Source organism: Plecotus auritus, assembly GCF_963455305.1.
Source record: "Plecotus auritus genome assembly, chromosome: 13".
In the NCBI taxonomy this organism is placed as follows: domain Eukaryota; kingdom Metazoa; phylum Chordata; class Mammalia; order Chiroptera; family Vespertilionidae; genus Plecotus; species Plecotus auritus.
The window spans coordinates 14775198-14799267 of record NC_137779.1 but is presented as its reverse complement, the minus strand read 5'-3'; the positions used below and the strand labels follow the sequence as shown (position 1 = coordinate 14799267).

At 46.4% G+C, this 24070-nt stretch overlaps 2 protein-coding genes across 2 annotated transcripts in view; both read right to left on the bottom strand.

Moving 5' to 3' along the window:
• LOC308238408 (coiled-coil domain-containing protein 74B-like) overlaps positions 1-24070 on the bottom strand; it is a 508084-nt gene that overhangs the window by 159380 nt on the left and 324634 nt on the right. The gene's annotated exons all lie outside the window — the stretch shown is intronic.
• On the bottom strand, positions 649-24029 carry SNAP29 (synaptosome associated protein 29). The gene is made up of 5 exons (XM_080650265.1): positions 23556-24029; positions 13265-13461; positions 9696-9781; positions 6827-6925; positions 649-3787 (listed from the first exon to the last, which is right to left on the bottom strand). Exons 1-5 carry the CDS (start codon positions 23790-23792, stop codon positions 3630-3632), a joined length of 777 nt encoding a protein of 258 aa, XP_080506391.1. The 5' UTR covers positions 23793-24029; the 3' UTR covers positions 649-3629.

Sequence of the window (24070 nt, the reverse complement as noted above, 5' to 3'; positions counted from 1 at the left end):
AGGAAATCTTCTTTGGGTGCAGATTCCATAAAGACTGCAGAAATGTGTATGGTGTAAGCCAGGCAGTTCCATTTACAGCACTTGTGCTTTTTTGTGTGTGTTATAAAAAAAGATCTCTTTATTGATTTCAGAGAGGAAGGGAGGAGAGATAGAAACATCAATGATGAGACTCATTGATTGGCTGCCTCCTGCATGGTCCCCACGGGGGATTGAACCTGCAACCCAGGTATGTGCCCTTGACTGGGAATCAAACCTGTGACCCTTTGGTTCATGAGCCAACGCTCTAACCACTGAGCACACCGGCCAGAGCCATAGTCACTTACTGTATTGTCTTTGGCTGCTTTTGTGCTATGATCGTGGAGTAGTTGGGACAGATAGTTTGGTCTGTGAGCCTAAACATTTACATTCTGGGGCCCTTTATAGTTTGCTGAGCCCTGATCTAGACAGTTCTGCAGATGGGCAAGGAGGTAGGAGACAGATCAGAAGAGCACTCTGCCAGATGAGATGAAGGTTTCAAGAAGGAAGCTTTTTTATAGGCTGAATGTGGCAGGGAGCTAAATGTGGCAGGGAAGGCCATATGCAAGATGACTCAACAAAGAGGATTCCCCTTTATCAACTATTTGAAAATGACTGTGTAGGAGAGCAAAGTTGATTTAAAAATTTCACATTTTATTTTATGGAATATGGTCATTGTTAAGTTGAAGGCATGGAGCATAAGAGCCGTTCTGATACAGACTCTGAAGAAAAAGCCCACCTTCCCATGAGCACTTTTAATGATTAGATCATGATTCTGTACATAAGACATTTCATCCATCAGAGCTGAAAATGCTCAACAACATTGCTAACTTTAAAAATTCTGCAGACAAGGTCTATGTAGACAAACTATAAGCTTTTTACTAAATCGGTGTAGTGTGCACTTAAAATTACATACTCATAAAAAGAAGTTAAGAGAAATTAAAACACACTTCTGTATTTCTTGCCAGCTAAGTTAAATTCAGGCCTCTTTTCCTACAGAATGCAAAAATGACAACCCCACTGCTAAGTTACAAATCACTACATATTAGAAATAGTTGCTTCTGGAGAATGCACTTTTTTAAAGTGAGTAGCACATTTAACATATAACCAACCTAAAGTTAGAAAAGCCACTTTTTTGAAGGCACAGTTTGTTTTCAGCTCAAAAGTGGAAATAAAAATGTCTTATGGGCCCCATCTAGCAAGGATGAGTTCACTGGTCTTGTTGTTGTACCAAAGCCCCCAACACCCAACCCCAGCCTGGGCACCTCTGAGTGTCTCTAGAGCAGTGGTCGCCAACTGGTGGTCCGCGGACCAATGGTGGTCCATGAGGTCTGAAAGGTTGGTGACCGCTGCTTTAGAGGGTAGATGTTTTCTTTTTGATCACCACCATCATGTGCAAAGATTCTAGAGACTCCTTAGGTCTCCCTTTGTTCTCTGAAACACAACTTTGCTTTATAAGGTAGAATCAGCAACAGGTCCTTTGGGGGCGTGGGAAAAGGGGTAAAGACCCAGCAGACAGAAGCTGCTGGCCAGCACATAGCTTAGATACTACACTTGATCTTAGCCAAAAGGCCGAGAAGCGATCAGCACATAGCTTAGAAACAGTCCCTTGGCAAAGGCCTTAGAATTAAGGGATCTGAACAAAAACAAGTATGTCAGAGGAAGACAAACGTCTATGAAAGTGAGAACAACTCTCCTTCCATATGCTTGCGTTAAAAATGTGGGGTGAGGTGATTAGCTTCATCAATCAAAGAAAGACAGGGAAGGTACATAAAATAAGGTGCTACTTTGCTTCAAGTCAGTTAAATCACTAATCCCATTAGGCATATGGAAGGTTGCAAAAGAGAATGTTTGGCAGTAAGATGGCCTTTATTTGAAAATAAAAAGCTTAGGTCTGAGGTATAATGACTGATCTCCATGACTCTATGCCTCATAACAAGGAGAAACAATTATTACATGGAGGAAGGTGTTAAGCGAGGAAAAATTCAGAAACAATTAGAATGACAGTGGAAATGTAATTCCTAGCTGCTCTGTAGACTGGCCTCATGTTTTTTAGCAGCCTTTTTGCTGAAAGCCCTGTGAACTTGTTTAGTTTGGGCTGAGTACATGTTTAAAATTTTTTCTTTTACCAGTTATGAATAATCATAATGAGTTCATCTGATAAATGTCTAACTTAATTACTTTTAATCACATCCTCATGTCCTGGGATATTCATGACATGGATCATACTCCCTGAGATGGCTGCAACTTGACAGTAAATATCTACTGATGGAGGCTGTCAGCAATCTTAGGAAGGTCATGCATTATGGGATGGACCTTTAACAAATAAATTGTTATATAAATACTGATGCAGTGCTGCAGCACTCTGAAGAAGTTTCCTTTGCTTTAAGGGACTTTGTTTATAGGCTACAAAATGGAAGTGGTGAAGGTCACTTAGCCAGTGCCATGTTTCAAGTTGAAAGGCACTGTTATTTAAAAATTGACCTAAACTGCCTTATTAAAATCAGTCCCTTTGAGCAGTTTAACATCTTCAAAATATTTTAATTAATTTGTTTTTTAAAAACACAAAGTGCCTTGTGGCTTCAATTATTTTGCTGGAGTACCAACACAAAAAGAATCCATTTAATTATAGAAATCAATTGTAATTAGTGCTTTTAAGTGATTCTTTTTGTAAAATGAAGAACAAGCTGGACCAGTTCAAAATGATAATGCAGGGTTTTCTCTTTTAGCCAAATCCTTCTATACAAAGTCAGCATCATTTGTGGAGTTCCAGTCCTGAAACTGGCAGCAGAGAACCAAGCGCTGAGTCAAGTCACCTTGTAAGACATGCAAGGAGAGTGAGTGGGAACCCTGGATGGGTCAAGAGACCCAGGCACTGAGTGACCACTGCCATACTTGGGCTGGTCAGGGAGAGCCCCAGAGGAGTGGAGGGCTCAGTGAAGGAAGACCACTGCTTGGCCATGTCTGTGTGATGCTCCATTCCCACCAACTACATAGTGCCTCCAGTTGGTCAGCCAGGCACAAGGCACAGCCTTGAGCCAGTGGAGAATCTGCCCCTAATCAGGAAAAGTATGTCAGAGATGAGGGCAATCGGGAAGAAGGACTATCCAATTCCCTGCGTATTTCCAGGCGTCACAGAGAGCAGGGCTGCTAAATAAAGGTATTGGGAAGGAAGGATCCTCCCACATAAACAACGGGCTCACAGGGTCCCTTAGCACTCTGACTCTCATGGTAAGGCCTAGGAATGATATACCACACACAGGGATTAAAATTCCGCCCACATCTTTCCATATGCTCATTAAAGTAAGAAATGCAGTTTTTCCTTCTCATTCCAGCATGATATTAATCAAAGGCCCACGATATTCAAGGCAAGGAGACTGTGCTCAGACTAAAAGTCTAAACATTCAGTTCAAAGAAGTGAGCGAAGTGTTGGCTCTCAGAAAAAGTGGGACACACACTTCCGCGTAACAAAATCTCTTAAGACCCACTCGATTATAACATTTGCAAACACATGTTAAATTACATACTAAAATAATATATGAAATTTCTTGGGAACTTAAAAGAAGATCTTTCAAATGTTTTCATCGTCATGGAGTGGAAATCCTTCATTGTCTTTAAAGTTGTCGAACTTTTTTTTCTGTGCTTTTTATATTGACATCTAACTTGTCCACTTTGGTTGTGAGGCGGCCAATAATGTCATCTTGCTCCTCAATTTCCGTCTGCATCCCCAAGGCTATGTCCTTCAGCCGGCCCAGTCCTGTGGACAGCTCATCTGTGGGAAAGGAAAGGACATGCAGGCCTAAGCAAACAGTGATGGCATCGGGAACTGCTTTTTTGTTCCCTCCCAGGTGTTCAGTGACATTTACTTAATTTTTTTGAGAGGGAGAGAGAGAAACATCAATGATGAGAGAGAAACATCAATCAGCTGCCTTTTAGATGCCCCACACTGGGGATCGAGCCCACAACCTGAGCATGTGCCCTGACTGGGAATCGAACGGTGACCTCCTGGTTCATAGGTCGGTACTCAGCCACTGAGCTATGCCGCCTGGGCTGTTCAATGACATTTAGATTACAAAGTCCTCTTCCTCACATAACAGGCTAACCTCCAGTGCTCTGGTTACATTTTCCAAAATATGTGCAAGTGAAAAGAAAATCTGTTTACTCAATAGAAAGTAGTATGTTCTTAATGTAAAATCCACTCTTTCCCACACTACCCACCAAAGATAACCACTGTTAATATAATGGTGTTTGTCCTTTCAGTGTTTTATAAAGTTCATCTAGACCTATGTATTTTTTCAGCAACCTCTGAACCTTCTAGAAAATTGCTGCCAATTGCAAGATCAATTAGCACCCACAGAAAAGAGCACAGAAGGGCCTGGAAACAAGTGCCGTTCCTAGACCCCATGGTGACTATCTGGGAGAGGTACACTGGTTCTTAACAACCAGACCCACTGGCTTGCTCTTCAGGGGCAAGAACTCCATGTCAGTGGATAGTGCCTGCTTTCTTTCCTTCCATCTCTAGCGCCCTAAAGCTAGTTCCAGCACAGATCCAGAGTGAAAAATATGAGGATCCCAGTTTGGAAACATGTCTGAGAGATAAACCTGGGAATCCCTGTGCAACGGGAGTCTCTGTATCCACAAGGCTCAAAAGGAATGAAGTGCTGAGGTGCTTGCTGGGTTCCTTCAGAGATGCCAGCTGGCTGAGCCCCAGGTAACTGTGGAGTACACTGCTTTTGGCAAAGGTTCAACTCTTGTGCAGGTTACATCATTATTGTTGAAATTCAAGTTGAAACACAACAAGAGTCCCACTTCCACCCAGGGGAAGTGTAGCATGAGAGGAAATCCAGGCTAATTTCACTGGGCCTGAGTGTAAACTCTGACCCTGCTCCTTAGGTGAGCTCTTGCCTGCCCAGGACCCTGACCACATCTGAGGTGAGCCCCCTGTGAGAGAAAGGCCCCCGGGAGCACTTGGCCACAACGAGACCCCTTTCCGAGCTCATTCTATTTCCCTCATTAGGTTGGTCCACTATTGGTAATAAATCTTTTCCTTCTGTCCTAAAAAGTTGTAAAATCAATCTCACATTTGTTTTCAAGAGGGATAATGTCTATAAACTTGTGGCCAGTCTTAGGAGTACGTGAAAGGCTTACTTGGTACAGATGAGTTAAAGAGAACTGAGGATAAGTTGGGGGGAAGAGGCCTAACAGGGATTCTGGGGTTCCCTGATAACACTGTGTCAACTTTAAAAATAAGTCTTTTTTTTTTCTTTTAAAAATATGGAACGCTTCACAAATTTGTATGTCATCCTTGCGCAGGGGCATGCTAATCTTCTCTGTATCGTTCAATTTTAGTATATGTGCTGCTGAAGTGAGCACTAGAATTGAGTCTTGACTTGATTATCTGGGGTGAACCATGAAGCCTCTTTCCTAGGTTTAATGATTTTGTGTGAGTGTGTGCGCGCGCGCATGTGTGCACACACACACACGTGCACCTGCACATGGGGAGTAGGAATGGGCATGCCCAGAGCTGCTTTCTGCCCTTTTACTAAGAACAACAGGGCAGGAAAGAGCCAGAGGAAAGAGAAAAGAGGAGGTGCTTTGTAAGCCTTTTAACTGCTAAATTACAGATAAAACACAAGTGAAAAAAGGTCAGAATCCACAAATTTTGGCACTGGCACCACAAATCTAAGCAGGATCAATGAAAAAAGGATAGTCTTCAGCCCTATGCTTCCTGAGTTTATTTTGTAATTTTTTTTTTTAATTGGTTTTAGAGAGAAACCTGTGAGGTCTCCCAAGACCTTAAGAAGCTTATCAGCAGCTGGGACAGCCAGGGGGGAGATTCCTGTTCATGCAGCAAAGGTCAGAGGAGGCAACACTGTCTGAAACACCACCTTGAATAATCACATGAAACTCGCTCACAGAGTCAACCCCTATTGTTTGCACCCACAACACTCCTCCATTTGAACTTCAAATGACTGACTTTGCTCCCTTCATTCAAAAAATAATCATTGAGTGCTTGCCTCCTAGGTCCTGGATGCAAAGTGGTGACAAACTGAAATATTCCTGTGTTCTCGGGAATTTATAGTCTGATCAGGATGACATCAGATAAGCCACTGTAGTGGAAACAATAGGGTGCTCTGATAGACAAGAGGCGGCCACATTAAAGCAAGGCTGAGAGCATGAGAAGGAGCCAGCCTGCAGAGTGGGAAGAAGGACACTCCACGCAGATGGCAGCTGTGGGCAAATAAAGAACTCAAAGTGATGAGGGCAGGAGTGTGGAGAGGCAGGCAGGGACCAGAGGCCAGTGTAAGAGACCTGGACAGTAAGGAACGCAGCTGCGTGGCCAATGTGCTATAAGGGCCACGTGAGTGCTTGCTCTTACCAGGACAGGCAGTTTCCTAAGTGCTTGATGGTGTTGCTCATGTACCCCCTACCCAGTCTTGAGAGGCAGGTTCTGTTCCTGAGCCTGGTTTGCAGGGGAGAACATGGGGCTCCGCATGCCAGGTGGCAAGAATGAAGTAAGCAGGGTTCAGGCTGCACTGTGTGGCCTCTCAGGGACTCCTGGTCCCTGCTGATGTCATAATCCAGACAAGAGTTGAGAATGAAAAGAAGTGAACAGATTCTAGAGAATGAGGGGTGAGATGGAGACAACTTGTAGTGGATCTGACAATGTGATCAGGGAGAGGCAGGCACGAGGTTTTAGTCCTGAGAACTTGGGTGCCTACTTGTGCACTGGCTGGTTTGGCTGAGCTGCCTGGAAGAGAAGGACCTCGAGTAAGGGATCTGTGGAGGCTAGTGCAACTTTCAGTCTTACCTAGATTGTTGTCAATCTTCTGGTGATAGGCTCGAAGGTGTGGGTTCTTCGGGTAAGCCTCGGTACTCACAGCAGAAATGGCCCCTTCAGGGATGGAGTCTGAGTTTAGAAAGAAACACCAGGAGAACTTTTAACTGATGTCTCTAGAAATGTTGCTTCACTAGATTAATCTTAATCTCCAAAATGGGTGGATGGAATAAGGTTAATGAACCAGAAACCAATCGAAGAGATGAGTGTGTGAAGGGATAATATGAAGGGGCAGGAGCCCTGGGGGAGGGAGAAATGCTTCCTCAGGGCAGCCCTTCAGAGATCAAAGACCCTCAAGCTACAGGTGACCTGGTCAGACACAGGCACACAAGCTCAGAAGACACAGATACATTCAAGTAATAAGATGGCAGTGGAACTGCCACAATGCACAACCGCACATGCTCAGGGACACAGTGTAAAGGACAAGGTTTAAAAATGAAAATTGTTAGGTTATAGAAAGGGATAATGGGCATTTTTTTTTCTTTTTGAAATTTATTTCTACTTCTTTTCAATTCAAACAAAATAAGGAAAAAAAGAAATGATAAATAATGTACCATACATTTGCCCCTAGAAATACTGAACAATATTAAAGCCATTCTACACATACAATGTCATTTTCTTTTTTTTTTTTTTAAGTCTCTTAAAACATACCAAATAGCAACTTCCTTTAATTCCTTAAAATCATGTATTTTGGTTGTAGGGCCCCTGCTCCACCATGAAGAGCTCAATTTTTTTCCAGATTTAGTTTAGTTTTCTTTCATTTTGTCCCATGATTTTTGCCTTTCCAGACTGAACTGCATGGATCTCAGTCTTTCCTGACCCTTGGCTCTTCCTTCATCAGGCCTCTCCTTAGCTGTGCCAACCATGACAGTAGTGGATTCTGGTGCTTCCAGGGTATGTTCTACTTTCCTTGAAGGTAGCACAGAAAGCAGCTGGTTTCTGGAGCCTTCCATTGTGCCTTGCTTTCTAGGGGTCTACAGAAGCCCCAAGAAGGCCTAAATTCCTTTTTGGGTAAGGGATGTTTCTGGGCCTGTCATTTGATATCAACAGGATGATTTCACACAGAACATTCTATCTTGCACACCTTTTCCATGCTGCTGCTTCTCTCCTCACTCAAGCTTGGGGGCTATTTTAGTCTCCAACTGCTGCTATAACAAACAAACTTATCCTTCAGTTCTGCAGGTCTGAAGTCCAACACGGGTCTCACTGGGCTAAGATCAAGGTGTCAACAGGGTTGTGTTCCTGCTGGAGGATCTTGGGCAGAATCCAATTCCTAGCCTTTTCCAGCTTCTAGAGGTCACCTGCATTCCTTAGTAATGGCCCATTCCTCCGTCTTCAAAGCCAGCAGCATATTGAAGAGCTCAATTTTGCATCTCCAGTCTCCCATTATGACACTCCTCTTCTGCCCCCCTTTCCACTTAGAAACGACCTTTGTGATTACACTGGGCCCAACTAGATAATCCAGGATAATCTCCCCACTTCAAGCCAGCTGATTAGCAACTATAATTCCCTCTGCAACCATATTTCCCCTTTTGCCATATAACACAGTGTTCATACAGGGTCAGGGATTAGGATTGGACATCTTTTTTTTTTTTTTTTTTTTAAATATATTTTATTGATTTTTTACAGAGAGGAAGGAAGAGGGATAGAGAGTTAGAAACATCGATGAGAGAGAAACATCGATCAGCTGCCTCCTGCACACCTCCTACTGGGGATGTGCCCGCAACCAAGGTACATGCCCTTGACCGGAATCGAACCTGGGACCCTTCAGTCCGCAGGCCGACGCTCTATCCACTGAGCCAAACCGGTTTTGGCTGGACATCTTTAGGGAGCCATTATTCCACTAACCATAGGGGTTTTCTTACAGTTGGCTTTTCTTTTTATTTTAATTTTTTTTTCTTTTTTTGTTTACAGTGGGTTATACCTGCCACCCCAGTAGGGTTACAGCCCCCCTCTCCCAAGTGCCCTGGCTAGGACAATCATTTGCAATTACCATCGGCCCACTGAGGGGATCCACATGGGGCCCAACTCCCAACTCATGGACAAGCAAATGCTGGGAGTGAACCTCTGGCACCCCCACCCCACCCCTAACTGACCAAGCCCCTCCTGCTCCCTAAAGTGCTCTGCTAATCTCAGGGTCTCTAGTGTGGGTGCTCATGTGCCAGGTGGCTCCCGACCGCCCACCCAGGGCCACAGGGAGCATACACCTGCCCAGCCCTATGAACCTTCCAGGAAGGAGCTCCCCCCTGTGCCAGTCAGCCCCACTGCGTTTGCCATGTGCATGTGCACCCACCCCACCAAATAGCCTTGTGGTCCAGAGGAAAAGGAAAAGCAGTGCTGAGGGTTCTGCCCGCGGTTCCCAAGTGTAAGACTGAGCACAGGTCCGATGACTGCGCACATGGACCCCAAATGCCAGCCAGCCGGGCGTGCCAGGAATGTCAGGCTACAAACCATTCTTAGTGCCCACTATTCTGAGCACTGAGTGTAGAAATAGCCACTTCCTCTGTGCCCTGGTGTCACAGGTGCAGCACGGCAGCCCTGTCTGTGGTGCCGGCAGGTCCAGCACCCGCAGGGCAGCTTGCCATTGGCTTTTCACTGTCAGAACTCAGGCTCATTTTCAATGGGACACAGGCTCCCACTTCATCATTCCACCCTCCAAAGTAATGCACACCTCCAGCTCCCTGAGAGTGACGCTGGGTCCCTAACACCTGTCATCCAGCATGTGGGATGACAGCAGCTGAAAGTCCCTGCTCCCCCGCCCCCATCCATCAGGTCCCAACACCAAATCCAGAGGTCTCCCCACAGAATACAAGAGTGGGAGGAAGCACAGGTCCCCACTAACCTGAGTCATTCAGCTTCCTGAGGTTTGGGTGGCTGGCCTGGTACTGTGCCTCCTGTTCTTTACTTGTATTTATAGCTTCTTTCAATCTTTTGATAAAAGTTAAGATAAAAGGGAAACTTTTAGAAAAGAAAAACAGTTATGATAGTACAGTCTTTCCAAGTAATGCCTGTGTGAGAAAATCAAATGTTTCCTCTGACCAAAGCAGGAATTCCATCAACTCGGCTTGGGAGCCCCGCTGGCCATGTAGCAAGCTTCCAAGACACCTGCTTTAGAAGCGAAGCATCTGGTTAGGTGGCCCTCCCCCAGGGAAACAAGGATTCTAGTCCCAGGTGGAAGAGGAACATATGAAAAAACCAACCGGGCCAAAACCGGTTTGGCTCAGTGGATAGAGCGTCGGCCTGCGGACTGAAGGGTCCCAGGTTCGATTCCGGTCAAGGGCATGTAACTTGGTTGCGGGCACATCCCCAGTAGGAGGTGTGCAAGAGGCAGCTGATCGATGTTTCTCTCTCATCGATGTTTCTGACTATCTATCCCTCTTCCTTCCTCTCTGTAAAAAATCAATAAAATATATTTAAAAAAAAAAAAAAAAAGAAAAAACCAACCGGGTACTTTAGACTGGGACTCAGCAAACTTTGACCCTCAGGCCATATCTGGCCTGCCACCTATTTTTTACGACCACAAGCAGAGAATGGCCTTTACAGTTGTCCATTGGCAATCACTTAAATGACAGGGAACACTAATATTGAACCTTAATTAAGAATTTCAGTTTTCCATTAATAGACCTGTATTACACAAAAATTGTACTCAATTATTATTTCCCTCAATTAATTGACTCTTACCACTAAAAATTTATTTTCTCATTATGTAAGTCTCTACAAAATATCTTTGATTTTGCTTCCTAGCCTGCAAAGCCTAACTCCAGCTGTAAGCAGGGACTTCTCTTGGCAACTCAGCTTGCATCCAACTGAACCCCGAACAGGTGTGGCACGTGTCTCCAAAGCTGGGCCTCTGACACAGTCTGCGCTTCTCCACCTCTGCTGACCAATAGCCTTGACACTTCATCAGCCAAGCTGAAATCCAGTTATCCTCCATTTTGGCCTTCCTTCTACCTGAATCATGCAAATAAAAGTCCTCTTACTCTCCCATGTACCCCAGAAACCTGGCCAGACTCTGTCAGGCTAATGGTTTTGCAGGCCCCAGTGCTCTACTGATGTGTAGAATAGAGCAGGACCTTCTGAAATCTGAGGTTTTCATTACTCAGCAGCAGTGACTGAAGGTCTACAACACACAGCTGGTTTCTCCAAACATGACAGTGAGCCCCATGTGTTGCCAGGCTGGGTGTATGTGGGAGATGTGTGTGTGGCTTCTGAGCCCACCTGGCCACCACACAGAGAGTTATGAAACCTGTGTAATATTACACCAAACATTTTTATGGGTTAATGGAAGCAGGCTACAAACCAAGAGTACTCTGATACAATACAACTCTGAAATCACTGCCATGAGAAAACCTTCATTTTAAGTTTTTTGTGTATGGCAAATAAGATGCAGATTTTCTGTAATATGGCTACACTAGAGGCCTGGTGCACGGATTCATGCACAGGTGGGGTCCCTTGGCCTGGCATGTGGGGATCGGGCCGAAACTGGCTCTCCAACATCCCCCGAGGGGTCCCAGATTATAACGCACCCTGAAATCAGGCTCCCTCCTCTCTGGTTATAACGCACCCCAGAACCGCAGCTGCCAAGTCACCTGTGTTGAGCATCTGCCCCCCTGGTGGTCAGTGTGCGTCATAGCTACTGGCCGGTTAGGCTTTTATATAGATAGAGGCCTGGTGCATGAAAATTTGTGCACTCGGGGGGAGGAGGGGTCCCTCAGCCCAGCCTGCACCCTCTTACATTCTGGGACCCCTCGGGGGATGTCCACCTGCTGAGGCCCACTCCCCAGGGGATCGGGCCTAAGTTGGCAGTCAGACATCCCTCTGGCATCCTGGGAGCCCTCAAGGGATGTCCCACAGACGGGGAGCGGGCCTAAGTCACAGTCGGACATCCTTAGCGCTGCGGAGGATGTGGGAGAGGCTCCCACCACCGCCGCTGCACTTGCAGCCATCAGCCAGGCTTGTGGCTGAGTGGAGCTCCCCCTGTGGGAGCAGACTGACCACCAGGGGGCAGCTCATACGTTAAGCGTCTGCCCCCTGGTGGTCAGTGCGCATCTTAGTGACCAGTTGTTCCACTGTTAGGGTCAATTTGCATATTACCCTTTTATTATATACGATTGTTTTGTAATAAAAACAGACACTGACTTGAGATATGAATAATACTAATCTATTTTAACAGAAACTCAATTCTTTTTTTTTTCAAGGTATTTTTATTGATTTCAGAGAGGAAGGGAAAGAGAGGGAGAAATATCAATGATAAGAGAGAATCATTGATCAGTTGCTTCCTGCATGTCCCCTCCTGGGGGTTGAGCCTGTAACCTGGGTATGTGCCTTTGACTGGACTCGAACCTGGGACCTTTCAGTCTGCAGGCTGACACTCTATCCACTGAGCCAAACCAGGTAGGGTGATTTTTATTTTTTTAAATATGTGATTTAAATGCCTGTCAAAATCACGTGCATGATTTCATTATACTTTAGCCCAAAATTTTGAGAATAATCTCTAATTTTAAAATGAAAATCAATTGGCAACTTGGATTAAATATGGAAAAGTTCACTATAAAGACCTTTTTTTAAAATTTATTATTTTTTTAAAATATATTTTATTGATTTTTTTACAGAGAGGAAGGGAGAGGGATAGAGAGTTAGAAACATCGATGAGAAACATCGATCAGCTGCCTCCTGTACACCCCCTACTGGGGATGTGCCTGCAACCAAGGTACATGCCCTTGACCAGAATCGAACCTGGGACCTTTCAGTCTGCAGGGCGACGCTCTATCTACTGAGCCAAACTGGCTAGGGCTATAAAGACTTTTTAAAGCAAAAATTTGGTCGAGTCACATTTCTACTGATTAAGCTTTCTGAAGTGAATATTCTCTCTTTCAAACTATTGGGGTCACAGCTACTGGAGCAGTAATTTTACTGGAGATCCATTTACTGATGCTGTATTTGCAGACTGGGTATCAATCAAGAGAAGGTAACTGGGAGTGCTGGAGAAATATGTAGGAGTGGCTTGTCCTGCTTGTTTTATTTTTATTTTTTTAAATATATTTTATTGATATTTCACAGAGAGGAAGGGAGAGGGATAGAGAGCTAGAAACATCGATGAGAGAGAAACATCGATCAGCTGCCTCCTGCACACCTCCCACTGAGGATGTGCCCGCAACCAAGGTACATGCCCTTGACCGGAATCGAACCCGGGACCTTTCAGTCCGCAGGCCGACGCTCTATCCACTGAGCCAAACCGGTTTCGGCTGTCCTGCTTGTTTTAAATTGTTTGAAGAGGAATTCCTCCCCATGAGAAACTTACAAGGTTCTTGGATCTCTTTAAGGCACTAGAAGTGGCCTGAGAGTCTTGGCTCTTTGCACTAAAACCCACTTTCTGCTACTTCACATCAGGACAGCTAAAGACCCACTCACCTGCTGTTGGGCTGGGGGGTGAGGGTGCCATTCTGTTCAGGTGTAATCTCTGCTGGTTTCGATTTGAAGTAATTGACAAATCCCCCAAACACACTCTTAATGCTGTTAATGTGCTTCTGACTGATCTTCAAATCTTGATCCATTTTGTCCACCATCTTCTCTGTGCGTTCTAAGACTCCTCGCTGACGGACGAGTTCCTGGGAAAAACCAAAGGCGATGGCATTATATGTTTTTGAAATGAAGCTGAAGAGGCACTTAGGGCAGCCGGGGGTGGGAATGGTGGCCAGGGCTCTGGCTTCCCTGACAGTGAACTCTCCCATCACAGTTCAGCTCATCTTATAACTTACTTACCCTCCCACCTTGGCCTGTCCACCTCAATTTGGAGAGTCACAGCAGTAATAAGCACTTGACAAAGAAAACCTTCTTCAATTCATAGTGAGATTTTTTTTGGTTTGTTTACAAGTGACACAGTCTTTCAAACTCTCAGAGTCTACATCACTGTGCTGACTCAGTAAGGAAACCAAACATCTTATTTAGATGTTATGATAGAAGCGCAGAGAAATATGTAGGGGTGGCTGGTCCTGCTGTGAGGCTGGAAGGCCAGGAAGTGAATGCCGCTTTGGTCTCTGGAAGGTTCCGTGAGCTGGAAGCTGGAGTTTACTGCAGGTGATCTGCTGGTCAAGAAGCCAGCAGATGAGGAACTTGTACTAAAATCCTCCTTCAAGGCAGAGGAAAGGACTGGTTTCTGTGTATCTGTGACCTAGTTCTAATCAACGAGGATGAGGGCTTGGCAGAACAAATACCAAGAGTGCCAGGATAGAAAAGATAGGCCAGACAGGCCCTGCACCCCAGCCATTACGAAGGCAGGCCGCAAATGCTCCCATCCCAAGGCATGCTCCCATCCTTCAGAAGAGGGTCATGTCAGGGCTTCTCTATTGGTTCCTGTGAGAATGGGAAGTCACCTAAGAGACGAGGGTGATTGTGAACTCTACAAAGTGCCCTCAGTGTAAAGGGCACACTCACAAAGCTCTTAGCTCAGGTGTTAGCATTTCAGGTGATTCCCCCTCTTCCTTGAGCCCCAAAAGGAGTTTTCTAAAGTTAAACTGGAAAAGAAGATGGTCGAAGAAAAAATCTGATTGGAGATACAATGCTAAGGGACAGCACAGATAGGAGAATCTCAATTGCTCTTTGGCTTGTGGCTTTTTGTCAAACACAGAGATCCCTGATAGAACAAGGGGAAGCAGAAAGACAGCTGAAGACCCTGTGAGGGTGTACACTGCCCAATGTGAGATGATACCTGCCCGATGAAGTATGTCTAAGAGTCATGTGAGGATATGAAGACTCTAGGGAATCATGGCTGGCAGAGTGCTCTTTGAAAACCCACACACAATGACAGAGGCACTGCAAGGTACCCACCAACACTTATTATCAAGCACTCTCTCTGCCAGGCACTAATCCAGGTGCATGTGACTCAGGGGTGAATACCCCAAATCTCTGCCCTAATGGAGCTGACAGTCTAGCAGAGGACAATACGAGGGAAGTTAAATGATTTTTCATTTGTTGATAAAAATGCTGTGCTGAGAGTCCAAGGAAGGCAGCTAGATCTTTGCTTCACTGAGCTTAGTCTTATGGGGGAAACAGAAAAGGCTTGATATACACGTGATCAAGGCTCTGCCAGGAAAAGCCTCTGACAGGGACTCCTCACATGGTTTAAGAGGGTGGGGTCAGTGAGGTTCCCCAATGGGGTGAGAAACTGAAAGCTGAGAAGTTAGGGAGTCAGAGGGCCAGGCGGGGCAAGAGGGAGTAGCTGGTGCAGCGGCCTGGAGCAGCAGGGCCACTGGGGGAACTGAGAGAGGAAGAGGAACTGTATGTGGTGAGCATGATAGGGAACAGGTGGGGATGCCGGACAGGACTCAGAAGGGTTCAATTGATGGGGCAGAGCTATGGCCTTCACAGGGCAGCAGTCGCCACCAGACCCCAACCCCAATTCACAGCCAAGGCATCACATAATATCAGATGGACCTCGTCATCTTCCCTAACTGAGTCATGCTCCGAGTTTCCAAGGGAAAGGTGTCAAAATATTGTTTCTCATATTGAGCTTGTAATTAAACTCAGGTATCAAATGATAAGTAGGGGACAGAAACCAAGATGGCAGCATAGGTAAACACCTGAACTGCTGCCTCGCACAACAACTTCAAAACTACAACTAAAAGACAAAATGGACATCATCCAGAACCACAGGAAGGCTGGCTGAGTGGAAATTCTACAACTAGAAGGAAAGAGAAAAGCACACTGAGACTCAGAGGAGCTGCGGAAGTAAAGGCAGAGGTACGAAGGCGTGCGCGGAGAGGGCTGGCAACTGAGGACGGGGCTGTCTTTTTCAAGCCGGAGGGAGACACAAGCTCCCGACTGTTCTGAACTCCAGTTCCGGGCGAGACTCTAGGGACCCAGACTCATACGGGGAGAAACTGGACTGTCTGGCAGCGGGCAGAACTCGAGGGCGGCTTTCTTTAGAGGTGTTTGCAGCAATTACCAAGGGACACTGAGACCCAGGGGCCTCTTAGGGCAGGGCTGACGGAAGCCATTGCTGCTTGCTCTGCCCTGAGACTCTGCCCCATCCAAGCTGTTTGCAGAGGATTTTGCATATGAATGGCCTGGTCCTTTGAAAACTAAACTTACCTAACAAACTGCAGCTGAGTCAGTGAGACCCAGAACATCCAAAACAAGGCCCAAGGCCCTGCAGCAGCTTGCATTGCTTCACAGCTGGGCCTCATCTGGGCACCTCCAAAACCCAAACAAAGAAGAGGAATCTGCAGATCTCTCCATAGCTCCTGCTGGGTGGCCTCAGGTAGAGGCTAAATTAGCACCTCCTTGGAGATCCAAGAGCCAGTGTACCCAGGGATCAGAGTAGGACCATCCAGATTACAACTCCTCAGATCCATAAGGGACACACTCAGGGGGCAGAGGCAGTGAGCACCAAAGCCCCACTGAAGCAAGTCTTGCCTCATAAGGGTGTTTCCAGCACAGAAGTTCCCCAATTGTAGACATAGCTGATCCTCACTGCCAGTTGGCCTGGAGGTCAATTCCTCCCAGTGATACCAACAACAATCAAGGCTTAAAACTACAGCAAGACTGTACACACAGCCCACAAAGGGGTGCACCAAGAGTGTCCACCTCAGGTAACTGGGGAGGCTGAGCCACTGGGCCCTATAGGACACCTAGCACACAAAGCCACTCTGTCAACTCAGGGAAGCAGCCAAAATGCGGAGACAAAGAAACAGGTCACAAATGAAAGAAATGGAGGAAAGCAAACGACTGGATATAGAGTTCAAAACCACGGTTATAAGGTTTTTCAAGAATTTTCTAGAAAAGGCCAATAAATTTAGTGAGACCCTCTAGGATTTGAAAAAGGACCAACTAGAAATTAAGCATACACTGACTGAAATAAAAAATAATATACAGAGATCCAACAGCAGACTAGAGGATCGCAAGAATCAAGTCCAAAGATTTTAAATACCAAGAAGCAAAAAACACCCAACCAGAAAAGCAAAAAGCAAAAAGAATCCAAAAATATGAAGATAGTGTAAGGAGCCTCTGGGACAACTTCAAGTGTACCAACATCTGAATTATGGGGGTGCCAGAAGAAGAGAGAGAGCAACATACTGAAAACCTATTTGAAGAAATAATGACAGAAAAATTCCCCCACCTGGTGAAAGAAATAGACTTACAAGTCCAGGAAGCACAGAGAACCCCAAACAAAAGGAATCCAAAGAGGACCACACCAAGACACATCATAATTAAAATGCCAAGAGCAAAAGACAAAGAGAGAATATTAAAAGCAGCAAGAGAAAAGCAGTTAGTTACCTACAAGGGAGCACCCATATGATTGTCAGCTGATTTCTCAACAGAAACTATGCAGGCCAGACGGGAGTGGCAAGAAATATTCAAAGTGATGAATAGCAAGAACCTACAACCAAGATTACTCTACCCAGTAAAGCTATCATTCAGAATTGAAGGGCAGATAAAGAGCTTCACAGATAAGAAAAAGCTAAAGGAGTTCATCAACACCAAACGAGTATTATATGAAATGCTGAAAGGTATTATATGAAATGCTGAAAGGTATTCTTTAAGAAGAGGAAGAAGAAAAAGGTAAAGATAAAAATTATGAACAACAAATAGGTATCTATCAACAAGTGAATCTAAAAATCAAGTGAATAAAAAATCTGACGAACAGAATAATCTGGTGAATATAATAGAATCAGGGGCATAGAAAGGGAGTGGAATGACAATTCTTGGAGGGAAAGGAGTGTGAGGGGTGTGGGAAGAGACTGGACAAAAATTGTACACCTATGGATGAGGACAGTGGGGGAGGTAAGAGCAGAGGGTGGGGTGGGAACTGGGTGGATGGGAGCTATGGGGGTGAAAAAGAGGAACAATTGTAATAATCTGAACAATAAAGATTTATTGAAATGAAAAAAAAAGGTAAGTAGGCAGATGTCAATTTGGAGCAAAAAAGCTGAATCTAGAAACTTGAAATTTATCTTGATTATGCAGCTCCTCTTCCAAAGAGCACACACAGATAAGCACTGGCAGGGATGCATGAGCATGTGTGGACTATGTGCAAATCCAGGCTCTGTCTCAGTGCCGCAGCATTTGAGTCTCTCTTTTTTTTAAAATATATTTTATTGATTTTTTACAGAAAGGAAGGGAGAGGGATAGAGAGCCAGAAACATTGATGAGAGAGAAACATCAATCAGCTGCCTCCTGCACACTCCCCACCGGGTATGTGCCTGCAACCAAGGTACATGCCCTTGACTGGAATCGAACCTGGGACCCTTGAGTCCGCAGGCCTATCCACTGAGCCAAACCGGTTAGGGCGATTTGAGTCTCATAGCATGTCTCATAGCGATAGCATGAAATGATTCAAAATCATAACCTGAATCTTAGGTTGCATAAAAAAACAACCAAGGGCAAAGGCGGTAATGCTGGTGCCTCTCACTGCATGTGTGCAGGCAGACCCGGGGCCCAAGTACTAATGCAGCAGACCTAGATTGTCCACATCATGCACATCCCAAAGAAAGGCCTTGTCTGCCCTCTTGCCCTTGAATTACCCCAATAAGTGTCTTTGTTTTCCCGAGTCCTTAGGTCAGGCCAGACAGTGTATGTGAACAATGTGATTTATGATGAGGGCCTTGGGCCAACACGCTTGACTTCTGGAGGTGTTGGACACTTAGGCCAGCCAGCCAGTTAGCCAGGCAGCCATGCAGGCATCCATGTAGACATGACTAACCCCCAATAAAATCTCTGGACCCCTAGGTTTGGGTGAGCTTCTTTGGTTGGCAATATTCTGTGTGTGTTGTACATTCATTGCTGGGAGAAGTATGTGTTGTCCACATGACTCCATTGGGAGATAACAGCTAGAAGAAGTTCACACCTGGTCTCTCCTGGACTCTGCCCTATGAGCCTTTTTTCTTTGAGAATTTAATCTGTATCCTTTTACTGTAATAAACCATAACCATAAGTATAATAGTTTTGCTGTTAGTCTTAAGGAATTATTGAACCTGAGGGTGGTTTTGGGGACCTTTAAATAGTATCTCCAAAAGCACTTCCCACTTTCAGAACTACCAACTCAGAGGTGGAAGGATGGAGAGCAGACAGCCCCTCAGCTTCTGCAGCACATTACCTGGCAGCAGAGCAAAGTCCCTCAGGACAACATGGCAGCCATCAGTGACATTTTAGGAAGGAGCAGCAGATATGGCAATGCCACATCTCTGGTGGGATGTCTGACCTACCTGAATGGTAACAACTCATCCTCAAAAGGAGCCAGCAAGTTTGTCTGGAATCCCCAAATTTTCCAGTCAAAGTCAATCACTGACAGTTTATGAAAAATCAGTAAAATAGTAACATTGGTGAAGATGTGGTCCAATGACAATTTCTCTATCAGAGTCCCTTATACCTGGTAAAAAGCCTGAAATGCTTAAGGAGGCATTTTCTAGCCATTAGGAGGATTTCATTCAGAGCCACACAGATCAACTCATTCTTTCCATCAATCTCTCCTCCACTTCTGATCAAACCTCTTCTGCCCCCCTCTTCCTTTTCCTACCCTTCCCCAGGTCATTTATTCACCTGGCAACTATTAGGGGAACACCTAATAAAATAAAGGACACTGTGTTGAGAAGTGTGGGCGTATATAGTTGAGCAAGAGACTGTTCCTCCTCCATAGCTAACATTTAGAAACCTACGGGGGAATTAGTTAACCTAGCAGATGTCTTCCCTCTCCATCAGCTTTTGTGTCAAGACAGGGTAGTGCTAAGAACTACGGCCATATTAGAACCACCACAGGTTGCCTTGGAGGGGAGACTCTGGTCAGCATAGCCCCTCATTTGGAGTGGGGAAGGTTCTGCTCCAAGGCCAGTTTCCCAGAGAATGCGGGCAAACCCTAAGTTATGGAGACGCCCTGAAAAGATGGCTGCGATGGCCTCTGTTCCTGGGCTAGGAGGGTGTTCTCCTCTTGCCCACCTCTTTGAACTCAATGTTCAATGTGGCTTCGATGACTGTTGAGTGCTGGAAAGACACTGAGAGGGCAACTGCGGCCCCTGCACAATACAGTGTTTAGGACATTTTGGTCAGGGCTGCTGAATTGAGTGCATCATGTTCAAATCCTACTGAATACCACTCACTTCCCACTGATGTTACTTCTCCAGCTGTTCAGGCCTGGATCTGTTTGTTGCTGGATTGCCCTGAACTCAGATCCAGGCCTCACAAAATGTCTTTGGAGCATACTCAGCTCACTGCCAGAGGGGATGTGAAGTGCCCTGGGCAGGCTCGTCAGCCAGGGTGGTAAAAGGGTGGACAAAAACAGAGTTCAAACAGGACACAAACAGGCTCACCCAAAGGTGCAAATGACTCAAATGCTCATTAGGGCACTGGTTAAATAAACAGAAGCTACCATTCAATGGAATATGGAATAGCCCAGTGGTCGCCAACTTTTCGGACCTCATAGACCACTGGTTGGTGACTGCTGTTCCAAAGGTTTCTGTAAACCAGCAATCATCAACCTTTTGGACCTCAGTCCGTGGACCACACACAGGTTGGCGACCGCTGGTCTAGCCTTAAAAAAAGAGCAGCACATTATACATTGTCATGGAGCACCCGCTAATCCTATACAATAAAGAGGTAATATGCAAATTGACCCTCATGCCCTCGTGTCACACGATGGACGCCCCACATCGTCACAAGATGGCGCCCCCACATCATCACAAGATGGCCGACCCCATGTCATCACAAGATAGCCGGCAGGGGACCAGGCCGGCAGGGGAGGGCAGTTGGGGGGGGACCAGGCCTGCAGGGGAGGGCAGTTGGGGGCGATCAGGCCAGCAGGGGAGGGCAGTTGGGGGCGATCGGGTCAGCAGAGGAGGGCAGTTGGGGGCGACCAGGCCTGCAGGGGAGGGCAATTGGGGGCGACCAGGCCTGCAGGGAAGGGCAGTTGAGGGGGGGACCAGGCCTGCAGAGGAGGGCAGTTGGGGGTGATCAGGCTGGCAGGGGAGCGGTTAGGTGTCAATCAGGCCAGCAGGGGAGCAGTTATGGGGCTATCAGGTTGGCAGGCAGAGTGGTTAGGGGCAATCAGGCAGGCGAGTGGTTAGGAGCCAGCAGTCCTGGATTGTGAGAGGGATGTCCAACTGCCGGTGGCCCACAAGTCTCCCTATGGTTCTGGACTGTGTTTACCAGGCCAGCCTAGTGTGATCTGCTCTGTCCTGCCTACTTCTCCTCTGTCCTTTGGCAATCTTGACCTGTGGTTAGTCTTTGTGAGAAACAAACCCATCTTTAGCAGCTCTCCTTTGCTAAAGGTGACTTGACTAAGTAATTTTCCTACTTTTGCCAAGCTGGGGCTTAATTATGACCTTCCCAACCCAGCATTATTTGTAAACTCTTATCCTCCATAAAAATCTGTCATGTTTTGGCTTGTTTCACAATGCTGGGTATCTGGCAGGCACCTGTCTCTAAGCTGGGAGGTGAGAAGGTGACTTGGGTCTGCTGGGAACTATACTGTGTATTGTGTGGCAGGAAGAGCTCACCTATCCCACCCACCACTGCCACTCTGAGTGGAATGAGAGATGAGAATCATTCAAAGACAGTTTGGAGAGTATGAAGTAGGGTGGGGCAGGGGTGCTGACCATTCCTGCCTCTGATAATTGAGGACTTAGAAAAATTCAACAAGCAACCATGCTAATGAGAGAGCCTGTAACTGATTATACTGTACCTCTTAGAGCAACACCAGCTTGGCCTAGGCCAGTGGTCAGCAAACTCATTAGTCAACAGAGCGGCAAACCGCGGCTCGCGAGCCGCAGTTTGCCGACCACTGGCCTAGGCTAAGCCTCACATGCCTGAGGTGCCACTCTGTGTTTGCTCTCACAGTCCCCACTGTATAGAGAGAAGGGCCTCTGAAGGCAGCATGGGGTATGTGTCAACATAATCCTTACAAAACAACTCATATCATCTATGTTTTTGGCTCTCTTGAGTTATGAGAACAACCCTTCCCTCTAGAACACAAAAGGTTCCTTCGTTGCCTCCTCCAGGCTCTTACCTTGTACTCATGTGCATCACTTCCCTGCCCGGGAGCCTAGGAGCTCCGGGTTCCAGGCCAGTGCCTCTACATTACTCCTTTTTCCCTGGGAATATCCGTCTTCCTCCTCACCCCTCTTGTCTAAACCTTAGCCATAAAAACCAGATTCAAGCTTATCTGCTGTTATGATACCTGAGACTGTATCATTCTAGTTTCCTCCTTCATTTGTTTCCACTGTTTACATATATGCCTCTTCAAACAGTTTTTAGTTGGATTCCTTGGGCCTGGGACACTCAATCAAGTGACCGCTCCACCAGGGCCCTAAGACCTCAGCAATCTTCCCAAATCTGAGTCAACACTTCCCATTTAGACTCAAAAATAGGAATCCAGTAGATATGACATGTAAGAACCACAAGCTAAACTTCCTCAACAAGGCCAAAGATAGGAAGGTGAGCCAAGTAGGGGAGGGGAATCATCCAAGAAAGGGGCGATGGGGGAAATGAAGATGACTATTTGAGAAGTTAATCAATATACCTCAAACTGCCCAAGACCGTAAGTGATCAGGTCAGAATGAATTTTGGCAGGGAAAAAAGTTACAAGGGGACCATGGAGGAATACAATGCATTTCGTTTCTAGCATTACAGTTCAAAGCTACATATGCCTAAGATGAATTATTCTTAGCTGACATATCAATAATCTACTAATTTTTTTTACAAACTTAAAGAATTTTTACAATAATTTTTTTAAAACTTAAAGAAAATATGCCCACACAAAACCATTTCATTAATAGGCAGAGGAGGAATGTGGTGGCTAAGAAAGAACAATCCTGCCCTGGCCGGTGTGGCTTCGTTGGTAGGGCATCCACCAGTACACCAAAATGTTGCCAGTTTGATTCCTGGTCAGGGCACATGACCGGGTTGTGGGCTCCATCCCCGGTGCAGGGTGTGCTTTCCTCTGGCACCAATGTTTCTCTCTCTCTCTCTCCCTCCCTCCCTAAAAATCAATCAACTATTCTTTAAAAAAAAAAAAAAAAAAAAGAACCATCCTCACATAAGGTTCTACTCTGACAAATGTGAGTTGGAACAATGGACTGGCCCAGCCACACACGCTATTTAGATCTTGGTTTGGATTTGAGAAGTAAAGATAAGGCTCTACAACTGCCCACACTCCTGCTTTGGCTCACTCAGCCGGTGTCCAGGCAGACAAGACCTCACCACCTCTACTGGCCAGGTGGAGAAGTGGTCACTGATGGGAAAAAACTCAAGGCCCATTTGCTTTTATGCTTCAGACACCAGAAGGCACACAGTCCTCACTCATTCTGGGTCTCTGGGCGAGGAATGGCTGAAGCCCTTGGGCCAGACTTCTGACCAGAAAATTATGTAAAAGAAACAGACCCTCCATTTCCCTAACCCAGGCTCGGCTGTTCAGACTTTTTTACTTACCTGGACAGTGTGGAGTGTACGTTTGAACCAGGAGCAGAAAAAAAGAACCAAGTAAGCAGTCTAATGGCTAAGGAAGATTCCTGGGGGCAAACTGCCTCTTTCAAGTACTCAAGATGCACATCTCTTTACAAAGTTAACAAATTATTACAAATCATCAAGTCACTAAAGAACAAGAACCTATTCTAGGCAATTCGAGAATTGCCCAAAGGTCGTGAACAAAACATTTCTTGACCCCTTATGACAATGCAGACTGGCGGGTCCAGCCCCAGCCCTGCTCCAGGCTCACCTCGGAAGAGGCGACCCCGATCTTCTCGGATTCATACACGAGCGACAGGGACCTGCTGGTGCTGGCGGCCGTGGCCTCGGCCCTACGCATCACCTCCTGCCGCAGGTACTGCTGCCGGTCCCCAGGCGCGCTGGGCCCGACGGAGAGGTCGCGGACGTCCTTCCACGGTGTCGGCGGGGCGCCCTCATCCTCCGCGTCGTCGTCGAAGGGGTTGTAACTTTTGTGGTAGGCCGACATGGTCCCGGCGCTCGGCTCGGTCAGGGCAAGAGCAGGAGGTGCTCGGCCGAGGCGAGGAACGGCCTTTCTTGGTCCGCAGGGGTCCCGGCTGCCCTCCCAAAGCCCTCCAGAGGCGCCCACCACCCTGCACCACGGGACCACCGCCCTCCGTCCACCGCCGCGACCGTCGGTCGACTCCGCGGTCGCAGCGAGAGCTTCTTCCGCGCGTCGTGCGTGGGTGACCTCGCGTCAGGAGCCAACCATCGTGCCCAGCGGCTTGGGGGGAACCACGCCTGGCG

Bases quoted from the DNA above. Each gene is read 5' to 3' on its own strand.
- SNAP29 (XM_080650265.1), bottom strand. From the start codon at position 23,792: ATGTCGGCCTACCACAAAAGTTACAACCCCTTCGACGACGACGCGGAG. The intron at 13,462-23,555 runs GTGAGCCTGGAG...GGTTTTTCCCAG, and splicing joins TCGGGGTCGCCTCTTCCGAG to GAACTCGTCCGTCAGCGAGG. The intron at 9,782-13,264 runs GTGAGTGGGTCT...TTTTATCAAAAG, and splicing joins ACCCCCCAGCCCAACAGCAG to ATTGAAAGAAGCTATAAATA.